Below are 24543 nucleotides of genomic sequence, written 5' to 3' on the forward strand. Positions count from 1 at the left end.
ATTCTCAATAGTCTCTACGGAATGTAAATATCGTTCGACAAAGTTAATTCTAACAGTATCCACCCACTTGTCTTGCGTCAGAGAGAGAGTGGATCTTATCAATATTGGACACCCTTATTTGCCGGATTGAGCCAAAAAAGCCCTGGACCCGAAAGGGGCTCACTCAGTATCCACCTGGGCAACAATGGAACATTAGAAGCGAGAGAAATTGGATATACAAGATCTATTCCAATCTTTCCAGTTCCAGATCTACCCCAATAGAAGGTCTCCCGAACAGGCTACTGGGCAAAGTAAATATAACCCGCTTCATTAATTGCTTCATTTCCACCCGGTGTGGATCAAACTCAAAGTTCACCTGGGCCTGTCATAAAACGTTTGAAGATCCACTGTTATTCAGTACGACTCTATTTTCCCACGTTCTACGGCAGACAAGTATCAACCATGGTACATATACAGTTATGACTAAGATTTTCCGGGTACAGTTATTTCCACTTCTGTGAGTGGAGAAATGGGGCGGAGTTGATAATAGAGAAATGGAGAAATGAAGGAACGGGAAATAAGGTTGGTTTATTCCTCTATATTTATCTTAGCGAGCTCCATTCTCGCGCCGTTTTCAGGCGCTAAAATATATTGGACTTAGCATTTGAATATTATTCACCCAAAAAATCAATCCGGACCGCAATCTTGGATAAATTAGAATAGCTTTAGAAGGAGTTTCAGGTCACTGTCCGTGATTCTGATCTATATCTAGCCCTACTCAGTGATACAAGAAACCTTGGAACTATATCAACCCGTAAACTGGATCTTTCCGTAGATTTTCCCGATGCCTCATTTCTTATTGATTTCACCGGGAAATCTTCGGGTCCACCCAGACCTTTCTTTGATAATTTGAAATCCCTCGGAAAGATGTGAGATCTCAAGTTTAAGTCCTTTGTTTTTTATTAGTAACCACCATACCTTATTTAAATATTTACCTTGTTAAATTGTTCGTTAAATACTGTGTGCAAAGGAATGATGACTCAGCAAACCCATCTGACGTCTCGATTTAGATACAGACTTTGTGAACTATTGAAACTTCAACCGCCCTTACGGAAGCCTTACGGCAGCCTAATTGAAGCCTATTTCCTGCCGTTATACCAAATTGACTCGCCAAGAAAAGCCTAATTGCCAGATTTGACTACCAGAATTGACTCAGTTGAGATCGAAAGACCTAGACTTCTGAACCGATCTAACCTTGTCTTGATTCAGGCGTTGCTCCGTACCAATTTTCTCATTGGTGATAGAGATTTGACTAAAATCCGTTACGGAGAGAGCCTCGAAACTCCGTGGCTGCATGACTTGCAGATCCGGTCATCTCAAGTGAGACTTCACGTGGCTTTGTGGGTGATTTGGATTCGACCGCCAAACCCATATACGGCTGTAGATTCAAAATTGGATACGTCTCGTAACTGATACGATTCCAAATCGAAAGCAAAATGTCGGAGGCCAATTCCAGATCATTCCTTGGCCTTGAAGGCCAGCATGTTTTTATCACAGGGGCTGCGGGTGATATTGGAGGAGAGACTGTTAGAGAGTTTTTGGGTAGGTTTTTTTGTAGCTTCAATATTTGTAGTAGATACTTTGAGCTAGGCTGGATAGATTGAGCCCTATCTTGTCACCGCAAAAGACCCTTGGAAATGAACTAACCGTCTACAGATCACGGATGCCGAGTCACAACATACGATAACCTCCCTCTACAACTTTCCGGCATTGATGCCGAAAGGTTTACCCGACTGCATATCCTGAATGGCGGTGTCACTGATGAGAACTCCATCCAATTAGGCTTCGAAAAGGCCGCGAAGCGTTTTGGAACCCCGACGATCTTGATCGTCAACTCTGCAAATAAGTGTACTTCCCATGAATATCCTATTTGGGACCTGGCTCTAGAGGAATGGGAAAAGAACTATACCTTAAATGTTCGCGGAGCATTCCTGGCCATTAAACATTTCCTTCGAAGTGTACGCGACTACCAGGCGGCTTCGGGAGTTACTTTAGCGAATCCAGCTATTATTGTGACCGAAGCTGTAGCTAGTACCGGGTTTGCTGCTGGAAAAGCTGGTCTTCATTATGGTCTTCTCAAAAGCGTGCAAGATGAAATAGTTCTGCTGAATGAAGAAGGAAGAATTAACGCTGTTTCAATCGGTTCATGTGAAAACACTGGCGAGAAAAGCGCCACACCGGCAGATGTAGCCCGTACAATGGCATTTCTAGCCTCGAAGCGGGCAGCTGGACACATCTCTGGACAGTGTATCCAAGTTGAAGGCACCGAGTCTTCCACTAAGTCTTCTGTCAAAGCCATCGAGTGTAGGAAAAAGGCTACGAAAGCAACACAGTCAATTCCTGCGTCACTACCAAAGCCAAAACGAAACAAGATCCGTGTGGCCGTTTCAATAGATCTAGATGCTGTCTCGGGATGGCTGGGTACAAGTATGGTCCGTTCAATGCTATAATATCTCCAAGCTGATGATCATTGGAATAGACTCTCACCCAGACAACGTTCTGGCAGACTACTCATCCGGCTTTTTCGCAGCGCGAGTCGGCGTCCCTCGACTGCTCCGCATGCTGAAAAAGCTAGATCTCTCCAATCGTTGCACCTGGTTTATTCCAGGCCATTCCGCCGAGAGCTTTCCGGAGGAAGTAAAGCAGGTAGTCGCATCTGGCTGCGAGATTGGATTACACGGATATGCACACGAGGGCGCCTACCAACTCACGCCGGAGCAAGAGCGTGACGTACTGGTAAAGTGCATGGAGATTGCGCAGAATTTAACTGGTAAGAAGCCAGTAGGCTACCGAGCACCCTTGTATCAGCTGCGTGAATCCACGCTAGATCTCCTCGAAGAGTTCGGATTTGAATATGGTATGACTTCCTCGCTTCGCAATTACATTCGAACTCTCTTTTAACAACCCGCTAAAACCTGTTTAGATGCCTCACTCACCGATCACGACTGCCATCCTTTCTTCGCACCAAAGCGCCCCCCTCTTCAACCAATCGACTTCTCGAAACCAGCTTCTACATGGATGCACCCCGTTCAGCAATCATCCTCCGTGCCAGATCGACGTCCCTTGGTCTGTGTACCCTGCAACTACTACATGGAAGACATGACACCTATGCAATTTCTCCCACATACAGAGAATTCCCAGGGGTATGTCGATGTGCGGGTAATTGAGAATCTGTGGCGCGATCGATTCTTGTGGATTCGTGATAACGAGGAAGAGCCTATCTTCCCAGTCTTAATGCATCCGGATACTAGTGGTATGGCTCATGTAATTGGTATGTTGGAGCGTATGCTTCGATGGCTGAAGGATTGGGAGCGTGAAGGCGAGGTTGAGTTTTTGCAAACTGGCGATATTGCAAGGTGGTGGAAGGAAAAACAGTTGGGTGATACGAAATGATGTATCAATCCAGAACTTTAGCCTACATAGAAGATGATTCATGCACGAGTTACAAACTTTTAGTTTTGGAAGGTTGAAGACAGATACTTCTATAAAATCGAACTATTATCTATCCTCAGGTGCCGAGGAACAGCAGTAACCGATGGATAAGTATCAATTTCCAAGGCTGAAACTGGTATTCCCAGCTTCTCAAGGACTCAAAGATCAAATCTAACAAACATATTTACATGAATACTGGGATCAAGACTTAAATGAATATGGGAAGTAACCAATCGCATTCATGAGGGTTTCAAGAGCAAGAGATGACACCGCAGGCACCCTCAAAATCTCTCGATCCCAGTAATGCGCAATATAGGCCAGCCAAAACTCTTTTCCATCGGGAGTTGGCTGAAGTCGGTCTCCCACGAGTACTCATCCCACATCACTTCTTAAGCTAGGATAACCATCATCAAGGAGGTATCCGTGGCAGTGGAGCTTATCAATGTCAAGGTAGATCCCTCTCTCAGCTTAAAGTAATGAAATGGTCTTAATGGAGCTACTCTCTATCATCTGCTTTTATTTTAGAAAGATCAGCTTTAACTTTCAGACGTGGTGATAGTTTGAAATTTAGTGAACAGTACTAGGAAATGCTTAGCACACGGGACCACGTAACCTTTGGATCTGTTGTTTTCAGCTGACAGAACTCAAGACTTTCTTTGGCAATAATTTTCTTGTAAAACGCCACTTTTGAACCAACCATGGGCAAGGCTAAGAAGAACAAAGGCAACCCCCGCGAAGATCTCCCCGGAAGCAGGGTCAGGATGAAGTGACTGAAATGCAAAGAGGATTATCAGGACTATCAACCCTGTCAACCGCTGATGACGGTAAAGACCCAGATTTGCAGGCCGCTCAAACCAAAGAAAGAGTTGAAAGGTATCAGCCACTCCCCCGCCAGGTAGCCGTGCCGACGACCTCGTCTTGAAGCAATCGTTCTGTGTAATGGTAGATTGGCTTCCCTTAGGCGGCCGTGGGGTCCTGGCCAGAGATATTTTGGAGGCCCCGACGGACGATGACTTGTGGAAAATCTATCACAATCTCTTTTCTGTCCTTGCAAAACCAAGCATGCCCTAAAACCACAAAGTGGAATTTGCAGTGGCTGACATCGTTGACGGATATGATACTGATGATGACGCTATACCAGAGGAGCTAGTTCTGCCATCAAAAACCCTCCTAGAATGCCACTGGCGACTAGCAGAGATCATAAACACCTCCTGTATGGCAGAGGTTATTGATAGACATTGGCAAGACCGGGAGAAGGTGAAGGTCACAATCGTGAAAAAACGGAGATACACCACTAGGCGACATTTTACAGACTGCTCTTTGGACCAGTGTTATGAGTTCACTATTTAAATCTTGGCTTCCTCTCTGGCACTAACATTCGCCTGGAATAGTGATTCACTAAGTTTTTGGGGCAAGTAAATATTGACTGGTTAATAGAATTCAGATGGATAGCTAGAACTTGGGGGTGTAGAGACAAAGAGTGACACCAAAACGAGCATCTATATATCGCAGTAGTTTAACTGCTCACTCATAAGGTACAATGTAAACCACAGAAATCTTCTACCTAATTCAAGTATTAATTTTCCCTTCATGACTACTTGAAACTCGAATCGGGATATGTTATGCGCAAGCTGCTATTTCTTTTATCGTTTTCTTTCATCTATAAGACCAACCAAATACGCTTCAAGATCTAAAGATAGTCTGGCTTTGATTAATTGTCCATCGTCACCATCCTGGTTATCTGAATCACTCCTTTATTTCTTATTATCTCAACGTACTCTACTGACTTGATACGACATACATATCACATGCTCAGATCTATTACCGAGGTGCAAAATCGGTTAAGTCTCGTGGACCTCACTGTACAACGAGAACCAAAATAAGATGAGGACTATCCTTCAAAGAATATTCTGAATGTTTCTTTAAATATATGAGGTTCTAACAAAGACAACCATGTAATTTCCAATACTTAATTGTCCCTGGTTTCTTGGTAGATTTACTCAGCCCTCGATCTCATAGAGACAATGGAATATAACTCGTCGAAAACTGTTTGGTGGAGAATTGGGCATATAAAGATTTTACTCTCTGCGCTTCAGCATAAAGAAGGCAAGATTTCGAAGAAACAAAAATAGAAAAACATGTCCATGAACACACTTAATCTATGGTCTCTTTGATATTCTAGTGCTTTCAAAGTAGAGAATGAAAAAAACAACACAAAAATATCAGCATATTCTCGTGCATAAAGACCCTGGACAACTCTCCTTTCTCATGTTGAATCTCCAAGATTTTGTTTCTGCTCTCATGAACACTATAGTGTCAGTCACCTCTTTTATTCATCATGAAGAAAGAAATAAAAAACAGAAAGAGGGAAGCAAGAAAAGGGCCCAAGATAAAGAGGAAGGTCGAGACTGCCCAACGGGAGCCCCCTAAGGTTGTATTGAAAGACAAGGAGAAAATCTCAGCTCCCAAAAATGAAGACTTGGGAAATAAGGATCAGATAGAGAGTTCCAAGTCATCCAAGAATGTCAGGTGGAAATACGAAGGAGATGAGCCTCTAAATGACTGGACCAAGCTACCCCCAGGATGGACCAATCTTGAGCGCGATCTTGACCCTCAAGATCTAGAGGCGCAAATCCAACGGTGTCATGAGAGAATCGAAGAAAATATGATGACCTATATTTTCGAAAACAGGCTTAAAGTGCTTATGAGAGCAAAGGCTTCGCGCGAGTGAGGTGAACCCAGGCAATGATTATGATAACATAGTGGCGACTAACATTTTTGATTTGTTTAGTATTCAGTATGCCCCGTATAAGGACCTTAAGCTGCCATGGTCTGTGATAAAACGTATCAAGATCCTTGACTCAATACATGAGATGACAAAGAAGGATGGTGATCCTCTAGAGGAGATTTCCAATATCCAAGCTATTATAGAAGCCTACAAGTCGGAGACAATCAAGTTGGATGGATTGGTTACTTACTGGTCACATGGAAAACTAGTTGGCGGCCCAAAGGAATTTACAGTGGAAGAGTTTAGAGAAGTCAATAGGGCAAATAAAGGACATAAAGGGTTTTGGGTAGAAGGAGTAAGTTCTTATGTTCGTTTCAATCAAGTGACATGAATGGCTAAACGTAACTGAACAGCTTGATGGCCCTGAGCCCATGAGTTTGTTCAGAGCCCATATTACTGACTGCTATGATCAATATCAAACTCGCGTATGTCATCTCAGCATATATGTGTTTATGTTCCCTTCAACTTAACATAACTTTTTAGTTTGAATTTTGCCTCAGACTCGGTCCAGATCTTGCAAATAGTGCAAATCCTGAACGTGCTTACGCTCCAATTGAACTGGAGTTTAGGGACGACACCGGGGCTGATGTGATGCTGATTTTTAGAGATGACCTAGAAATACTCCAGGGTCCTCCTCCTCCGGACATACTACCTGGTCAGAGCCGTGTGCCATTTGAGCAAGTCATGGGTTTAGCCTATCTGGGTGACGCAAGCCAACAAAATACTGCCACGCCAATTTACCTTGTCGAAGTCAATATGTATAACTTGAGGGTAGCAGATGATGGCGATGAAAATCGCCGATTTCTTAAGGATGAGTGGACCCCAATACGGTGCGCTGTCAACCAGACTGTCGATTCAATAACCGAAGATGGTCAGCCGCGTCAAAGACTTAGCGGCCCTTGGATGCGACGCCAGCTTTACCAAGCGACAGCACCGGAACCTGAGCGCGATAGACACGCTTATATTAGCACTGACAAAAATGATCTGATGGATATCTTACCAGACATCGATGTCAGCAACGAGACTTATGAAAGACGTTGGCCATGGAAACAGGAGAACAGTATCATAGGTGGAGCAATTGGAGAGCTGGAGGCAGAAGCTAGCAGAAGAGAGAGGCTGAGGAGGAGAGTTAAAAGAGTTCTTGGTCAGGGCCGTACTGATCCCCAGTATGAATACAGGCTGGTCGGCATCGAAGATATACCTGAGCGACTTCCAGGAGACAACATTCAAATCTCCAATGCGCGATGGGATGCAGGCACAAATGAGTACAAAGTTTGGACGCCACCGCCTTGAGCAGAAATTTGGTATTTTTGAGCTGGTTTTTACTTTGTTTTGTGTCTGCTATTCTAGTTTACTTCAGTTAAATTGTGATTTATTTTGTTTTTTTGGTCATTACACCGCCAGTCGGTCCACTGTAGCTAAAATTATATATGATGAATCTGCTGGCGAGGTGTATGTATATGATATCTATTTTTTTTTCTCTTGAAGATTGCCCTTAACTTACAGAACAACTTATAGGCATATCAACAGTTTCCGAGTGGCATGGTTTTTCAAGCCTGATGAGATATAGAAGGCATACACGTTTGGCTTGGTTTATCGAAGGCAACCGGCTGTCCGATAGATTGGTGGTTCCAAGATTTGTATATTAATCTAACTTTTCGCACTCTGGACCTGCATTAATTGCAGATTTATATAGACTAGTGAAGACAAGCGGAACCACCAACTTTTACTTCCGCATCATTCCAGAGAATAAAGGATTTAGATTTGAACACGAGACTGTCAATGACTATATATAGTTATGTCATCATACGTCGACCTGTGATTCAGAAACATCCCGACTCATATTAAGTCGCGTGGTAATAAGTTCTAGAACTCTGCGTTATGCGGTGACTCTTTCGTTGCCTACAGCGATGATAGTCCTGAATAGTCTATCTAGTATCTGGATGGCCCATCCGCAAACTCGATTCTCGAGGTCCATATGTAAGCAGCTTTACGTGGATCTTCCCTGCCCCGCCTAATACAGCGGACCCTGATCAAGTCTCGCTTACTGTGTACATGGACAATTAAATATACATAGCATATCACTGGATGATCCAATTCAACTTCAACTTTCTGTCTCAATACCCTACGCTAAGCCTAATTTTGACGTATACCGCGATCATCAAGATTTTATTCAATCACGGCTTGGAGTTTTGTTCCTGAACCCTGTAGACTCAAACAGCCCTAAACACAAATGGCGCTTTAAAACAGTATGATCTGGATGACTTAGATATTCTTCTACTACTGTATTTTATTGTGCTGGGGATCTAGAACAATCATGACGTCAATATCCAACATACTAGGCTTTACCAGGTATGAACCTCGGATCAGATATTTTTTAGAAACGAGACGAGAAAATCACTGCCGAAAGAGGTTCCGTTTTTCACCGCGTCCAACCTTGGAAATTGAATCTCCCGAAGAGAGACAGATCCAGCGGGGCAATGGGGCATAGACTATTAGAGAGAAAAGTACTTTAGCATGATTAGGGTTAAGAATCTGTAAATGATAATAGTAGAAAAGAAAGAGAGAAAAAAAAACCCCCCGGTTTTAACGCCGGATCCGCTGAATTATTTTTTCTTAGCCAAAAGTGATTTTCCAAGGTTATATTATTTCTGTCGGTTCTTTTTCTTTTCTTGCATTGTGTTTTCCCCCGGCTTCAAGCGCTTCGAGGTTAGCCCTGCAGCTGAGTATTCTTTTTCTTCAAGTATCGATTCGATACCATATATACTATACTCGACTCAATATCCCATCATGGCCAGTAAACCTATTTTTGTGGCGACTCACCCCCGCGCTTGCTCCACAGCATTTGAACGAGTAAGTGGACAAGATAAAAAGATAAAAACCACCATCTAACTATATGTAGGTCTTTATGACTCAAAGAGACACAATTCAATGTGTCCATGAGCCATTCGGCGATGCCTTCTACTATGGCCCAGAACGTCTCTCAACCCGTTTCGAGAATGACGAACAGGCCCGCCTGGACAGTGGATTCAGTGAATCAACATATCTCACCATAATGGAGAGATTTGAGCGTGAAGCATCTGAGGTCCGACTCTTCCTCGAACCTGCACTAGACTCATGAAAATAGAGTAAAAAATGGAGAGTTACTAACCGTCATATAGGGAAAAAGAGTCTTCATCAAGGACATTGACCACTATCTCCTTCCACCCCATGGGAAGCCGGCGAGTATAGCCCCATCCCTGTTACGCCTCAAGCGTGGTGTAGGCACCGATAAACCCCAGACCAATGGTGTGAATGGTACCAACGGCACTACTCACGCCAACGGCCACTCCAACGGTGTCAACGGGCATGCCAACGGGCATGCCAACATCAAAAAGACTCCATACCCGTATGACACTGCGGCGGAGCCAGGCAACCCAACAGTAATTCCGCGAGAGCTGCAAGAGAAATTCCACTTCGCATTCTTGATCCGCGACCCGCACCACAGCGTGCCGTCGTACTACCGCTGCACAATCCCGCCACTAGACAAAGTGACAGGATTCTTCAACTACGACCCCTCAGAAGCCGGGTACGACGAGCTGCGTCGCCACTTTGACTATCTCCGGACGCAGGGACTTGTCGGGCCGCGAGTAGCGACGCGACCTGAGCTCTCGCCGGAAGCAGGATCGGCTGCGGACGCTAGCACCGTGCATGAGATTTGTGTCGTTGATGCGGACGACATGCTCGATGCACCGGCGCCGACGATCAAGGCTTTCTGTGATAGTGTTGGTTTGCCGTATTCGACTGATTTGTTGGAGTGGGATACCGAGGAGGATTATCGGTATGCATGCGAGGCTTTTGAGAAGTGGCGTGGTTTCCATAACGATGCTATTGAGTCCAAGGGTCTCGTGGCGAGAGTTCATGTAAGTGGTTGAGGATGGGATGAAGCATTGTTCTAGATGACGTGGGAGGCGAGTTCAAGGCTAATTTGCTTTATTAGAAACATGCTGTCAAGACTGAAGAGCAGTATGATGCTGAGTGGTTGGAGAAGTATGGCCCCAAGGGCGCTGGTCTCATCCGTGAAGCTGTTGACAGGAACATGGCCGACTACCTTTATCTAAAGCAGTTTGCCGTGAAGGTGCCAACTGCATAGGAAGGTAGAGAAGGGAGAGCGATCAGAGTTATATCATATAATTTTAGAGAGGGGAGTATGGGGTAGAAGAGAAGGGAAGTAGACGGGGACGAGGACAGACACGAAATGGTGGCACAACCCGTCTTATTCAATTGATCTATATTATTTTATCTGCGTTGGCCAACTTCCACGTACCAGAGAGCAAGTTCATGAGAACAATTTAGCTTCGATGGCGCAATCTCCACCGGTTTCACCAAATCCAGCGAGATCAGCATGGATTGATCGTGTGTGCTACACCGACTTATAGACTGTACGAGTCCTAGTTAATGCTCTTCCAATGGAATGCATGTCTATGTAGTAGAACAGTGTATTTCATGATCATACCCATTCAGGATATACCGCAATGGCTACATGCATCAATTGCAGACAAACTGTCCAGATGAAGAAATCCTATTTTTCTCTCCAAAGACCGAGAAAATCATAACATTCAATTATTCTCACATTGACAGCTTACATCAAACCGAAATATAATTCACACATCTATAATGCCCATACACGTCATCCTGCTTTGAAGTAGATGTAGCCTACTTGGAAATCCCATATAAGGAAAGATGCCAAAAGCATGGCCGGTAAACTCACACGGCACTGTAGCCACCTCTAGAACTAGAGCCTTGGAATGTGTTGACCACGCGGCGGAACCAATCTCTGAGCATGTAGGGGATTTCGCGAATGGCGTCACCGTGTGGTAGAAGGTCCCAGCCACGAGCACCGTAGCGGCTGTAATTGAGCCATGAGCCGAAGATGAGGTAGGCAGCAACAGCGAGGAAGAGGCTAGAAGAGAGAAGGTCAATTTCCCGATTCTGCTTCGGCAAGTAGAAAGAATGAAAGAGAGGAAAAAAAAAAAAAAAAAAAAAAAAAAACTCACATAATGATCAACCAAGTGAAAATACCCCAGTGGCTCGAGCTATCCTGCTTGCCGCGCTGGTAATCGTCGCAAGCATACCGAGTCTGCCAGTCCAGCCGCAAGACATAAATATCGTCGTCCTCGACACCGAAGCTCTTGAACTGCAAGCTGCTCGGCTTCTTCTCCTTCTCTCGCCGGACGAGCTTCTTCTCCTCAACCTCCTCATCCTCAGATGTGCTGACACCCTCGAGGCCAGAGCGGTCAGGATCACATTGGAAATCAATAACAGCTGCAGTGGGGTGATCCGGACCATCGAAGGTACTGCGGTAATTACCACCAGAAAGCTTAACACGCAGACCCTGAGTATTCTCGTCGAGCTTCTGCAGTCGCGTGAACTCCGGGTCTTTAGAGCCGTGGCCCATGGGATCAAGCCCGGCGATAGGGAATCCCCAACTTATGTCACCGTTACCGTCCGCTGGAATATCGTGAATGAAGCCACACACTGGACGAAAAAGGCTTAGATTAGAAAGAAGTACCACGACCTGTAGGAGAGATAGCACACTTACCATTCTTGCTCAGCCCGCATTTCCCCTCTGGACGGTTAGCGGCTTTGCCGAGAGTTTGGCAGATATTCAAGACGTAGGTGGTATTTTGGGTGTAGCCTTGTGTCGCGTTCAGTACGATATGGTTGAGTTGGTGGACGCCGCCCAGCGCACTAAGGTCGTAGAGGTATCCATCTGTGTTGATGTGGGCACAGTCGAATGTAACAGCCGTTGCCAAGCTGGGAAGCAGTGCAGATAGAAACAGCGGGAGTGCGTTGGATTGTATTCGCATGGTGAGTATGTGCAGAGATTATTTGTGGAGGAGCCACCGAGTGATGGAACTCAGGTCGAAGATCTGACACGTGAACCAAATCAGATATATATATGCGGGGGTTGGTGGGAGATTGTGGGATGAAGTTGTGGCTGAAGATGAGATGAAGAAGATGAAGATGACAGACTTGGGTTCGCGGTTTTCGGTTCTCCGACGGACGACGCGGTTCACCCGTAGCTGCAGTACAGAGTCACACCCAGGCACAAAATGAATTATTCCTACATAGAGAAGTACTAGTTCTAGAATGTTTTACTATGTGTACTAAAATACTCAACTTTTACTACTGAGAAATGAAGTCTCTCGAAGTTATGATGATGTCACCCGACAAAATGATATTATCGTAGAATTACATCTTGTGCTCTCATAGGTAGAAAGCACTATACGAGTAGTATATCTGATAGTATATGATCAGACTCATAAGAGGAAACAGAACTAGTATATCAATTTATAGAAAGTATTCTATCAAGCCTACTTAACGCCAAAACCCCGGGCCGCACAGACCACCATCACACCGAAGCCACAGCCTCTTCACTTCAGAGTCAAGATATCTCCAATCTCCAACCCACACTCTTTAAAGATGCTCCAACCACGCATGGTAAGCATCAAACCTCTATCAAAATCTATCAACTTATTGCGGGGCGAAGGGCCCATTCCGCAGCAGTTGCTCAAGAATCACAACTAACACCTCTCATCAGCTCTCCAGAGAGGAGGAGGGTGCTACAGCTGGCAGTGAAGAGAATGAAGTCCGACGTGAGGACCAGGAGAAGATCAATCGGTTTAGTCGGCTTCATCAGCGTGAAACTGTGCTTGAGGATCAGTTGAAGGGGAAGCAGGTACGTGTCGACACGCCTACTCTGCACTTGCAGGTTACCCCTCGACATCTGTATATTAACTGTTTTCTTCTTATAGAAAGATAAGGAGGATCTGGAAGAGGTTTCTATGGAGCTTGAACTCGCTGATGAGGATGAGCTCGTACCGTAAGGATATCTATCTATGCTCTCTTCTGATATTCCAGATCTAACAGGGTGCAGATACAAAATTGGTGACTCGTTCTTCCAGCTTCCACTCGAAGACGCACAATCTATGCTTTTGGCCTCTTCCGATCGGATTGATGCAGATGTGTCGAAGCTAGAGGACAAGCTGAGTGAATTGCGAGATGAGTTGCAAGAGCTGAAGGTTTCCCTGTACGCTCGATTCGGTCGGAGCATCAATCTCGAGACTTGACAGTCAGAGTTCTCATGAGTATGATCTATGATTTACATGGACCTCGGTATTTACTCGTCACAAAATAATAATGCAATGTGTTCAAACCACAGTTCGTCAAAATCATTCAAATCAAATATAAAAGAGGTATCTAGAGAATCAGAGAGAAAAAAAAAAAAAAAAAATGAGAGAAACATAATACGAGGGCCTCCGATCATCCGAAAAGAACTTGCTGTGGCATGTTTTTTAGGGGAAGACAATGCCCATTCTCCAGTGCAAACTGTAGACGCTTAAATCTGGAAGAAGTTTTACGAGGCCGTGCCAGTCACAACCTTTTCGATTCCTGGGAAATGTATATACGATGTCCAATTAACGGAACTTGGCGCGGCAGCGACCCATAATCTCGTTTTGGCAGACCAACTCGGCGCTGAATTCACTGCCGTCAAGGGTCAAATAGATGTCAAAGTAGACACGGTAGAAGACACCTTGAGGAGTATCCATGCGCTCAAAGTCGGTCTCAAGATTCTTGCGCGACAAGTCCGAAGTGAGAGTGACTAGTTCCTTGATACCTATATTGGGGGTCAGCGGGAGCCTAACAAGCAGGGAGAAATGACCTACGAGGATCCTTAGTGTATTCCGGGCACACGTCTTCGTCACAGGCATACAGCACATCCTCGTACATGAGAGTGGCACCGGGGGCAACTTGTCGGAAGAAGCTGACCTTGACCGGCTCTCCGATCTTGACACGCTCGCCCTTCTGCACAAAAATCTGGCGAGTGTACTTGCAACGGTCACGACCATCCAGACTGGGTACCCGGTACTGCTCCGGGTGGTATCCCTCCTTGAAGGGCTGGAGGGTGGCCATCAGGTAGTGCCGACGGGCGACACGGTGGGTAATCACGCGCTCCGTGATACCTGCCGTCACAGCACCCTTGACAATGGCAGCCACAGAGTCCATGGGTCGAACAACCTTAGTCTGGTACTGGGGAGGCACGTGAAGCTTAATCTGCTGGAACAGGTATTCCGAGGCACCGAATCCACCAACAACAAGAACGTTCTAAGAATCAAGTTAGTCATGCCACAAAACAGATGACGAGAACTGATATACCTGGAGCAGCTTGTTCTGTGCTTGAATAGCGATGATCTGGTTCCGGACCAGCTCCAGAATGCGGTTCACTACAGGCTCAAAGCACTGGAGGATCTCCTCGTTGGTAAACGTCATGTAACCCTCCTCAATTCCCGCATCGGGAAAGTCTGCCTCGATACCAACATCCACGGCCCATTTCTGGCCGTTGTTGCGGAAGTCTGCCTTAATACGGTTCTCAAAGTCCATGATACACTTTGCATACACCTTGCCAGCTGTTCGAGAGCCATCGGGCAGCTTCATCTTGCGAATTTTTGCGCGTAGGATGTTGCTGAAGTTTCGGTTGAGAGCCGTTGAACCGCAAGAATCTCCGGAACCTGCAGTGCATTCCGCAACACTGAAAGGCTGCTCCTCTTCAACCTCGTATGCGATCAAATCCACAGTACCACCACCACAGTCGACGATAAGGATGGCATCGCCAACCTTCAAGTTCAGCAGACCAGTCTTAGCACAGAACAGGGCAGCTGCCTCTGGTTCCGAGATCAGGGTCAGACGGTTGTCATCCTCTCCACGCAGGAAACCTGCCTGAATGGCGGCAGTACGGGTAGCCGCCTTGCCCGCATCGTTCCAGATGGCCGGCACAGTAAGATAGTACCGGATGTTGCGCTCCTCACGAGTAAAGACTTCACCCAGTGTCTTCTGTAATTGAGCCCGCATAGCCTGGCGCAGCTTGAATAGATAGTCGGCAGCCACATCGATTTCCGTCTTACCCGGGGGAAGTGGAGGCAAGTTGATAGGATCAATGTAAGTGTTCCCAGACAGCATCAGCTGCAATTTAAACCATTCCACTTTCTGCACGCCAGGCTTTGGGTACCCGGTGGGCGCCAGCGCCTCGGCAATATCTGGACCCCAGCCCACGACTTTCTGGTACTGATCATAATAGAGAACGGTGGGAATCTAAAGAATGAGACAAAACGGTCAGCGAGGGGGGACGCAATGGGAAGTTGTTGACATAAGATCAAACCTTTTGTTTGGTATGTGTTCCTGCGCCCGGCCATTCTGTGATAATGTCTTCTCTGGCCTCGTTGTTTGTCGCAAAGGCAAATGCGACACCTGAGAAGGTGGTACCGAAGTCGATACCAACGATAAGCTGCGCCCTGTTCCGGTCCGTGTTATGGAACTCGGCGGGATTCCGTGCCGCAAATCCCTGCGCCATACTCATGCCGTGGCCTTGGCCCATTTGCTGTGATTGCTGCATACCGTAGCCAGGGGGATTCATCTGCTGTTGTAGACCTCCAGGCTGATATGGAATATTGTGGTGGCTTAGTGGAGCGGGGTGTTGGACCAACTGCTGCTGACCGGGGACCATAGGACTTGTAGGTCGATTATTCATTTGATAAGTTGGGGGAAGGACCCCTGGGTGTTGGCTGTTCATAGAGACGCTTGCGTTGGATGAACTTCGATTTGAGGGAGGAGGAGATGCGGGTGTGAGAGAGGGGGTAGTTGTGTGGACAGGGATAGAGGGAGCCGGGGAGGACGTGTTTTTATTCCTGTCCTTGTCTCGTTTGGAAAAACCGAATGCTCTGAAGCGGGCGCTCATGAGGTCCAAGTACGGCGACCGCGCGACAATTCAAACAGAAAGGAAAGAAAGGGAAACGAGAGAAGGAGGGGGGATACGAACAAACGGTGTGGGGATTTTCGGATGAAAACTCGGTGTCAGCACGGCAAAAAAGAAAGGAAAAAAGGAAGGAGGAAGGGGGGGGAGGGGAGACCTTTCCAAGGTTGGGCTAACTCCGTGAGGCTGAGAAGTAACAAGTCAGACTATTCTCGAAGGAATATGGGAGTAGTGGCAGTACAGAGTAGATGAAGTTGAGATGGCCCACTCAGTACCAGATCAAGTTCAAGTCTAAGTTCAACTTCAGTTCTATAATTACACTTACCTCATCGTATTTCTTATTCTACTATTTGGACAGTCTAGATAATATTCTTAAGTAATTTCTTGTTCTAATCTTATTCATGTCACCTTTGTTTACCAATTTAGCCCCCACATTATCTGATTAGTGATTAGTACGCACAATTCATCTCATTTCTCTAACCTTACGTGCCGACCAGTATGATGGCCGGTACAGGTTCTGTAATAAACTACCAGGGTCTTGAATGTAGCCACACTCACTACCCATTTCTGGTCCCTTTTCAATGCGAAATCCCATACGTTCCACTAGTTGTAGGACTTCTTGCTCTGTCAACTCCACATTGCCCGGCTCGCCGATCCCTGTAGAGTCTGTGCTCTCCTTGCTCTCTTTGGGAGGACTGTCGGCAAAGTGCCATAACAACGGACCCATGTTAATCCATAGTCCATCTGGTTTTAGACAGCTGCGAATTGCTTCGATATAGCGAATAATATTGGGGGCTGTATCGATAAAAAACACCGTTGTTACCGCGTCAAAGCACTCTTTCTGGTCAGGCTCGTTGTACAGTATAACGAAGTCCGCAGCGGTCATGGACATTGACCCAACTGCTTGTTTCTTCTCCGCAGCTTCTTGCAATGCCATACCAGGGTGGACATCCGGGATGAAAACCTCCTTCAATTGCTGGTTACGCGATTTCGAGTTGGAGAAATGAGAAGCGAACGGATAGAGTGCGTGTTTCAGTGGTCCATCGGTATGGTTGAGAACCCAGCTACTGGCCATTAACTGATGGTACGAAATTTCATTGCCCTCGGCAGAGAATCCAGCTAGACTGAGATCGAAGACGAATCGACCGAGCCCGGCGCCGGGGACCAAAACACGGATCTCTTCACCGGCATCAAGACAGGGTTGAAATTCACGGACCAGATCTTGAAGGACAGGGTCATAACAGGCTTCACGCTCGTTTCTTCCTTCACTACTCCAATCGCGATAGAACTGGCGGATGGTGGAGTGCGCCTTGTTGATATCCGAAGAAGTGGCTGTGCCATGCCAATTTTGGGCCGAGTCAGTCTTGTCAGGATTGGGAGAGAGACCAAAGGATTGAATTCCCACAGCTACAATGGCATCTGCGATATCAGCATTGATATCAATAGCGTCATCCACTTTATTGAACTGGTCCAAAATAGAAAATGGCGGCTCGGAGAGCATCTGCCAATGCTCCGAGGGCAGAGCGTAGAATGACTGCCGACGGCTATGTGTTGTGTTCAAATGAGCTGTTCGTCGATATTGCCTGAGGTCAGGTCTTAGTTGTAGCGCTATAAATGTATTTTACTCTCAACGCACCTGAAGGAGTCAAGCGCGGCAAACAGAACTCGTCTCTCCTCCGGGTCCGCGAAGGGGTCAAATTCACCGGCCCACTCCTCCTCATTATCTGGGGTTGGATCTGCCATACCAGAAACTGGCATCCAAGTTGTCGTATTTTCCAATTTGTAGGTAAATCGTAAATATGGAGAAGGTGAGTGCGGTTCGGAAGTTGGTGCGGGATGGTGGATCATCTGTTTTTGCCGCATCGCGGGACATTTCAATCCTCACTTCTCCATCTCCTCAACCTCACGCCTGGACAGATTAATAAAAATCTTTGATTATCAACTTTGAATAATTTCATAAAGCTTTAAGCAAGATGGCATCCATCGCTTCAGCTGCCCCACAAACGGAGCTGGTCTCCCCCGATCTTCATCCCCAGGAGATCTCATTCCCGTTGCCCAAAGCATTACATACAACTGCCCATGTTCACTTGACCATTTTGGGCCACTGTGTTACAGTCTTCTTGACAACATCGACACCAGGAGATTCAGCTGGGTCTATAAAGCCCCTGGGAAGCTTCGTTTATGCTATGCCAGATGTGAGTCGCGGTCATATACGTCAATATCTGCTTGAGTCAATAGATACAAAGCTCGGCATCTTATATGAAACGCTAATCCTTGAATAGCGAACATCAAACAACACCATTTCAACTACACTCTACACATCATCCTCTAGCATCGAGTATACAACTCGTGTGGCCAAGATTCTCGCCCGAAGGATCAAGTTGCCTGTCTATGTTGGGTGTAGTATTGATCCTAACGGACTCGGTCTGACGGTCGAGGAGGAAATGGAAGGATTGCGACAGATTGTGAACGTTTTTGTTGAGAGAGTGGAAGCACAAAAGAAATAATTGTCCGAGTATCTATTTACATTGATAAAAAATCAGATATTGCTTCTTGCCAATAGCTTGGCCTCAGACATAGTAATGAAGGTTTCCATCTGATGCAGTACTACTCCATAATGGTTGCAATATCATTCAAACTGGTCACAGTGAGGGATTTTGTGTAATGATATCATTGAAGGAAGAGGATACTCGGGCTTTGTCACTCTGAGTCTGCCTTTGTTAGTGGTTTCAAATGTCTCCTCTGACTTCATCCTGCCTTCACTCGTGGAACAATGCACTTTATCCCTGGAAGTAACGTGAATCCTGTTGAATTAGCCAAACAATGACCTTTGTTCTCTTTGCATACCTTAATGGGATATGATGATGGAGCCCTTAAATAGGCATACTCAGTGTTTAGAAAGAATCATCTTCTCAGCTACACTAGATTCAAACAGACTTCTATCTTACTCTCAAAATGGAAGCCAACATCGAATCTTTCTTCTCGCAAAGATCAAAGATCGTAAGCGCAATTAACAGATACCAAACATGCGTTACGGACCGAGATGGCCTACCCTTTTCAGAGATCAGCGAGTTATTAGAAACCGAAAAAGCAATGATAACTGCATTACTAGTACGGCATGATCCAAGCCGCAGCGCTAAAAGAGCGCAGTGTACGGAGGCAAGGATCGGCGAGATAATCGAATGTATCGATGTTCTCGAACTGATGCTTGAGGCTGATCTAGCTCGTCAAGCTCATGACGGACTTTTACTGATATGTGCGCAGATTGGAGGACTGCGACTTGCTGGAATCGAAGATACATATGCTGATGTAATGGATCGGTATATCTTCAATCTGGATGAACTGTATAATGGAAAACATAGTCCAATGCCTCTTGGCTTTCATGAGTTGCAGACCATTTGGAGAAGTGCTAACTATGTCGATCCAGGCTGTCCCTGTCCGCATTGCAGTAAGTTTGGCAACTAGCATTAGGACTGTATTAGGATCTTAAACCCAGAGTCAAATTCACATACGGACGTCCCTGCTCCGTATCTTACCATTCCCTTACCTAGGTTCCCCGTACATTAGTGTATCTCATCTTGTAGCCGATGTAAAAGTTAAAAGTAAAATGTTTCATGCAAGTACTTTGTACAATATACAAAGTTTACAAGGTTCGCTAAGCGATTGGGGGCGAATAGAAGCAGAACTAATAGCAACTGCAGTGGGCAATACAGTTTTCAAACCAATCATATAGTTCCATACAGCAATCATCCTGCTCTTACGATCCATCATACGTGGTTTCAAAGGTTCCTGGTAACAGCAAAACCTTTAAGCTGAGACTCCCGCGATTTAGACTAATTCACGGAGGATTCCGGTCTCTGATAGACAGGGTGTCAGAAATGACAAAAGGTCCGGGACGAGGACAAATCGGAAAGGCTCGGTTAGCAGCCGGCGTTGTTTCAGCTTCTCGGATCGGTCGTCCCGCTGTGGGGCGAGAAACATACAGATAAACCTTGGGAGGAGTTGAACCGAGATGTTACTTACTGCACCATCCATGGATCCTGTATGATGCCGATGAAGCGTGAAGTGTTTGGCTTTTCCTGTGTCGATTCCCTTTCAGCCCCAATATGAGGTAGTCTATCAGAGACAGTAGGGTGGGGTCTGTCATGACCAAGGTAAATGCCGGGAGGCATCGGGGAGAGATCATGCGAGGGTGGAGCCTAGATCAAGTGTTCGGTGAAAGTAAAAGAGCATGGACTCAAAAAATCGATCATGTATCAGAGGGTCTTTGGGTCTTTTCTCTTGAGTCTTTCGGGTAACCGAAAGGTGCGGGGAAGCCGTGTGTATTACATAATTAAATGCCAAGACTAACCTTCCAAGGTAGGGCTTAGTAGGCTATGCTATTAATGGAGATCAGCGGAGATTTCACCTAACATAGACTATCTTCCTTTCTATTTCCTTTTTTTATTTTCTCTTTTTTTCTCTTTTTGGTCTTTTCATTTCCCTTAGCCTTTAGGCTGAACTGACCCAGAGCTGTGGGATACACTGTCTCCAATACATTAGACGGATAAATTCTCCGGGCCGACGTGTTCTATCTATCTAAACAGAAGAGGTTAGAATTAAGACACTTTGCTCCGGACCCAATGATACAGCAAAGCTAATTCGGAAGACACTCGGGGCTAAATGTCCTGAAGAGAAGAGACTCCTATAATTACTAAGTAAGAAGTGGTTTGAGTTAACTAAACCCCACTCGGGCCAACATCCGGGTTCTTAAGTTACCATGTGGTCCGCGTAACTTCCGAGGTCGATCATCCATGCAACAGCGGGTCAGTAAGATATACAGATCGTAATAGGGCTATCTCTGTACCTATGTACCGAAACTACATGTACCTCAAATACTTATCTACCTAAGTATGTATTCTACCCTTGTACACTTACTCCCTACTGTATTATGTATATCTACTACTGTCCTGTCAGATGTGGATAACGTGGGCCCGGAAATTTAGTGCCAATGCGTTCAACTACTGCATGTATTTATCGACAGCCGATCTCGGATACCGGGGCTGTCAATACAAATACCCATACCGGGTATTATATACGGGGCCTGACCTTGCAAGGTATCATTTCGGCTGAAGATTCCTAAATCCAATGGTTCCTTCTTTCTTCCTCCGCGATCTGGAGACCGTTGATCTTAATATACTGAAGACTGAAGAGTAGTCGATATTCCTTTTCCTTTTTAGCCCCTTAGTGGTAGTCTTATTCCCTTTTTATTCCTCTTCCCCCCCTCTCTACTCGTACCCGTACCGTCAGATTCTTCGATCTTCGCCTCTTTATTCGCCCTCGCTCCTCGGCATTTACTCCACGCCTTGATCTTCTTAATTTGTTTATTCTCCGCCAATCCAACCTCGCTCAATATTCATCTGAACTGTGAATCTAAATCACACCTCGAATGAGTATGGCATTCTCGTGGCGATAGCGCCCATGAAATAGTCTAGTCCTTCCTCTCTTCTCGAATATCCGGATTTCGATCTTCATCTACCTCGCATATTCGCTCGCTTTTGATCTTGGCTTTCAATCACTTGATACCGCTGTGAACTTCTAATTTCGAAGTCCACGGACTACCCTCGTACTCCCCATATGCACCCTTCTCCGTTTCGTACCACGCCCCAGAATCCTGGTGGCTCGTACGAGAAACTACCCTCGGTGCAGTCCGTGACGGGATCTTACTCGGCCCCTGGAGTCATGCTCTCGGCTCCGCCAAGTAGACCCGATAGTGGGATGCAGATGTCGCATCTATTACAGCCCATGTCGCAAACTCCCCACCAAATTACTCTGGGCCCACCTCCACCAACCACCCAACACCAACTACCATTACCACCTGCCCCAGGTCCCTCAACCTCTCCATATTCGCGTTTCTACGAGTCCGCGTCCGGTTCTCCCACCGACACCGGTGCTCTTCCAGATGCCCCTCCATTGGGTTCCTTCCCCGGAAACCAGGGTCCGTTCCAAACAAGTCCGATCGGGCATGCGCAGTCAAACCAGGCGCATCTGCAGCAGAAAAGAGCCTACCGACAACGTCGCAAAGACCCCAGCTGCGATGCCTGTCGCGAACGCAAAGTGAAATGCGACGCTTCGGAATCCGCAAGCTGTACGGAATGCTCCAACCGAAAAGTGCGCTGCCAATTTACCAAGGAGACAAATCGGCGAATGTCCTCCATCAAACAGGTGCAAGATCTCGAAAGGCAGTTGGCCTCCATGTCGGAAGAACTCCAGCATCTGAGATCCCTTTTGCTTCGCCCAGAAGGTGTGGACCATGACGATACTGTGGGACAGCCCTTGTTGAAATTACCCGACCTCGATTACAAGCCCTTGCGCCGGCGCAGGGTGGGCAATTCTCAGGATTTTTCCAAAGTGCGAAAAAATATCGGCAATTATGGCCGCAACATTGTAAATGCGCCTTCACCTTATAAACATTTAGTCTCGAAGTCTGTTGTGACCGGTGATGCGCCAAAATTGCCACCGAAGGAGGTCGCCGATCACCTCCTGGCTCAGTATTTCAACCACGTTCATTCAGTACTGCCGATATTTCACTGGCCCACTCTCGCCGCGGAATACGCCGAGGTCTATCGGCTGGGTACATTACTGGGCGTCTCAAGCGAATGGGCGGCTGTCTTGTTTGCGATCCTTGCATGCGGGGCAATTCATACAAATGAAGTCAATCGCGAGGAGAAGGGCAAAGAGTTTATGCGGGTATCCTGTAGCTTGATTGATGTGTGGGAAGATAACTTCATCCTGGATCGAGCTAGGGCGGCATTGCTAGTGAGCATATTCCTCTACGAGATCAACTGCAAATCCTCGAGCTGGGTGTGGATTGGTTCCGCGGTGCGTGTGGCTCAAGAGATCGGGCTGCACATTGATTCGGGTTCAAGGCCTCCCCTAGAAGCGGAGATGCGAAAACGTCTTTGGTGGGGTTTATACACTTGGGACAGGTTTGTATTTCCTTGACATTTGAAAGGATCTATGCTTACATTGTTACAGGCTGCTTGCTCTGGAGATGGGCAAGCCAGTGTTGATCAACGATCATGACTGCAACATTGATCTTCCTTGCCCTCTCGAGGATCAATATATGGATGAAGAAGGACAGGCCGTTGAGGGACAACAAACGTCTCCATTGCTAGCAACCATCCATATGGTTCGCTCGATCGGCGAGCTCACTCGAAACCTTCAATCACCCTCTATCAGCCCTGTCACAATTGACACCTTCGAAAGACACTTCAACTCATGCCTTTCAACCTTCCCTGTGCACCTTAATCCGAAGACCGATCAGGACCTTGACCCCAGGTCCCTTTTTCCTATCATCTACTATCAGAATGCGCGACTCTTGCTTCACCGTCACAACATATCCCCCGACTGTCAGCCTGCCGTCCGCTCCACCGCGATAGACTACTGCATTCTAATCGCTACCGACACCGCTAATATTCTCTCGCGTTGCATACGTAATATCCCCGCCGAGGACAAGCTATCCCTATTCGCGTCCTCGGCCGGAACTCTTCTCTGTACACACATCTGGCGCTGCGCGCTTATGCTCCTCTTCCGACAAGAGTACGCCACAGCTATGATCTGCATTCAAGGGCTCGCAGCCATCGGCGACGCCCGTGCCATTAATGCAGCCTGTGGTCGGCATCTAGAGTTCTTCCTCCGATATCTTCTCGGTCGATCCCAGCACAACGATATCGACGATATGGATCAAGACGAGGAGATGATCGCTTACGTATCAGGAGATATGCAGGGAACAAGCAATGGCAGCTGGATCTGGCAGGGTAGCGAGACAGGCGTTGACCACGTCACGGCGACCAATGCTCCTGTACAAACAGAGCCCGTACAAACAGAGCCCTCACAAACGGAGCCCCTACAAGCAGAACCAGAGTCAGAGGCCGAGCAAGGTTGGAGCTGGATCGAGCAGACAGTCCATCGACTAATAATTGAAAAGTCACAGCGGGAGAATGACAATCGTGAATCAGAACAGGAGTCTTCCGGAATGCCTACCCCGGAATCTGCGACTTCTTCAACCCTTCACCCGCCTATTAGCGGCTCTTGCACCTCACGCATGAATATTGCCAATTTGATTTGAACTGCATCAGCATTCTCTCCACCCTACGAAGTAATGATGAGCAACCTCACGCCACACCTGAAACGAGTTTTGTCTTTTTATCATCCTCCGAAGCGCCGAGCATCCACTTTCGGCCCCAACCTGGCCGCTAACTTAGCCCCTAACCTCGGCCAAATCCGCCGAGCCACCAACTTACGGTAGACGATCAATCATCTCCTCTCGGTGCATCTCTATCCTCTCACCCTCATTTCACGCTCAGCACATTTCTAGTACCCCAGTTCTCGGTATCAGAAGCTTCGGCTATATTTATTCCTTGCCCATACCATGTTACGTTCAAGCGACTACTCTCACGAACCCTTAGTATAGATAATGCGAATATTCGAATTATTTACTCACTGTTTCACC

General features: G+C 46.5%; 11 protein-coding genes across 11 annotated transcripts; 7 read left to right on the forward strand and 4 right to left on the reverse strand.

Moving 5' to 3' along the window:
* Positions 1–1475: 1475 nt before the first annotated feature.
* On the forward strand, positions 1476–3432 carry N7495_002080 (SDR family oxidoreductase/polysaccharide deacetylase family protein; the record flags this gene model as incomplete). Its single annotated transcript, XM_057204750.1, has 4 exons — positions 1476–1581; positions 1696–2466; positions 2519–2896; positions 2963–3432. 4 exons carry the CDS (start codon positions 1476–1478, stop codon positions 3430–3432), a joined length of 1725 nt encoding a protein of 574 aa, XP_057065357.1.
* Positions 3433–5809: 2377 nt separating this feature from the next.
* N7495_002081 (uncharacterized protein) lies at positions 5810–7552 on the forward strand (the record flags this gene model as incomplete). The annotated part of the gene is made up of 3 exons (XM_057204751.1): positions 5810–6169; positions 6270–6554; positions 6743–7552. The coding sequence occupies 3 exons, from the start codon at positions 5810–5812 to the stop codon at positions 7550–7552; spliced, it is 1455 nt and encodes a 484-aa protein (XP_057065358.1).
* Positions 7553–9049: 1497 nt separating this feature from the next.
* N7495_002082 (uncharacterized protein) lies at positions 9050–10391 on the forward strand (the record flags this gene model as incomplete). Its single annotated transcript, XM_057204752.1, has 4 exons — positions 9050–9112; positions 9162–9344; positions 9421–10161; positions 10239–10391. The coding sequence occupies 4 exons, from the start codon at positions 9050–9052 to the stop codon at positions 10389–10391; spliced, it is 1140 nt and encodes a 379-aa protein (XP_057065359.1).
* A 614-nt stretch (positions 10392–11005) lies between these two features.
* N7495_002083 (autophagy-related protein 27) lies at positions 11006–12108 on the reverse strand (the record flags this gene model as incomplete). Its single annotated transcript, XM_057204753.1, has 3 exons — positions 11006–11201; positions 11296–11776; positions 11841–12108. The coding sequence occupies 3 exons, from the start codon at positions 12106–12108 to the stop codon at positions 11006–11008; spliced, it is 945 nt and encodes a 314-aa protein (XP_057065360.1).
* A 616-nt stretch (positions 12109–12724) lies between these two features.
* On the forward strand, positions 12725–13371 carry N7495_002084 (tubulin-binding prefolding complex subunit GIM3; the record flags this gene model as incomplete). The annotated part of the gene is made up of 4 exons (XM_057204754.1): positions 12725–12742; positions 12843–12980; positions 13057–13124; positions 13179–13371. 4 exons carry the CDS (start codon positions 12725–12727, stop codon positions 13369–13371), a joined length of 417 nt encoding a protein of 138 aa, XP_057065361.1.
* A 348-nt stretch (positions 13372–13719) lies between these two features.
* On the reverse strand, positions 13720–15827 carry N7495_002085 (Hsp70 family protein; the record flags this gene model as incomplete). Its single annotated transcript, XM_057204755.1, has 4 exons — positions 13720–13919; positions 13969–14407; positions 14459–15391; positions 15459–15827. The coding sequence occupies 4 exons, from the start codon at positions 15825–15827 to the stop codon at positions 13720–13722; spliced, it is 1941 nt and encodes a 646-aa protein (XP_057065362.1).
* Positions 15828–16512: 685 nt separating this feature from the next.
* N7495_002086 (uncharacterized protein) lies at positions 16513–17912 on the reverse strand (the record flags this gene model as incomplete). Its single annotated transcript, XM_057204756.1, has 2 exons — positions 16513–17632; positions 17686–17912. 2 exons carry the CDS (start codon positions 17910–17912, stop codon positions 16513–16515), a joined length of 1347 nt encoding a protein of 448 aa, XP_057065363.1.
* A 110-nt stretch (positions 17913–18022) lies between these two features.
* Positions 18023–18556, forward strand: N7495_002087 (proteasome assembly chaperone 4 family protein; the record flags this gene model as incomplete). Its single annotated transcript, XM_057204757.1, has 2 exons — positions 18023–18244; positions 18332–18556. 2 exons carry the CDS (start codon positions 18023–18025, stop codon positions 18554–18556), a joined length of 447 nt encoding a protein of 148 aa, XP_057065364.1.
* Positions 18557–19004: 448 nt separating this feature from the next.
* N7495_002088 (uncharacterized protein) lies at positions 19005–19514 on the forward strand (the record flags this gene model as incomplete). The annotated part of the gene is made up of 1 exon (XM_057204758.1): positions 19005–19514. The coding sequence occupies one exon, from the start codon at positions 19005–19007 to the stop codon at positions 19512–19514; it is 510 nt and encodes a 169-aa protein (XP_057065365.1).
* Positions 19515–19877: 363 nt separating this feature from the next.
* N7495_002089 (uncharacterized protein) lies at positions 19878–20221 on the reverse strand (the record flags this gene model as incomplete). Its single annotated transcript, XM_057204759.1, has 2 exons — positions 19878–20040; positions 20073–20221. 2 exons carry the CDS (start codon positions 20219–20221, stop codon positions 19878–19880), a joined length of 312 nt encoding a protein of 103 aa, XP_057065366.1.
* A 1444-nt stretch (positions 20222–21665) lies between these two features.
* Positions 21666–24159, forward strand: N7495_002090 (transcription factor domain-containing protein; the record flags this gene model as incomplete). The annotated part of the gene is made up of 2 exons (XM_057204760.1): positions 21666–23017; positions 23067–24159. The coding sequence occupies 2 exons, from the start codon at positions 21666–21668 to the stop codon at positions 24157–24159; spliced, it is 2445 nt and encodes an 814-aa protein (XP_057065367.1).
* Between the last annotated feature and the right edge of the window lie 384 nt (positions 24160–24543).

Source organism: Penicillium taxi (genome assembly GCF_028828555.1).
Source record: "Penicillium taxi strain IBT 34144 chromosome Unknown utg000002l_segment0_segment0, whole genome shotgun sequence".
In the NCBI taxonomy this organism is placed as follows: domain Eukaryota; kingdom Fungi; phylum Ascomycota; class Eurotiomycetes; order Eurotiales; family Aspergillaceae; genus Penicillium; species Penicillium taxi.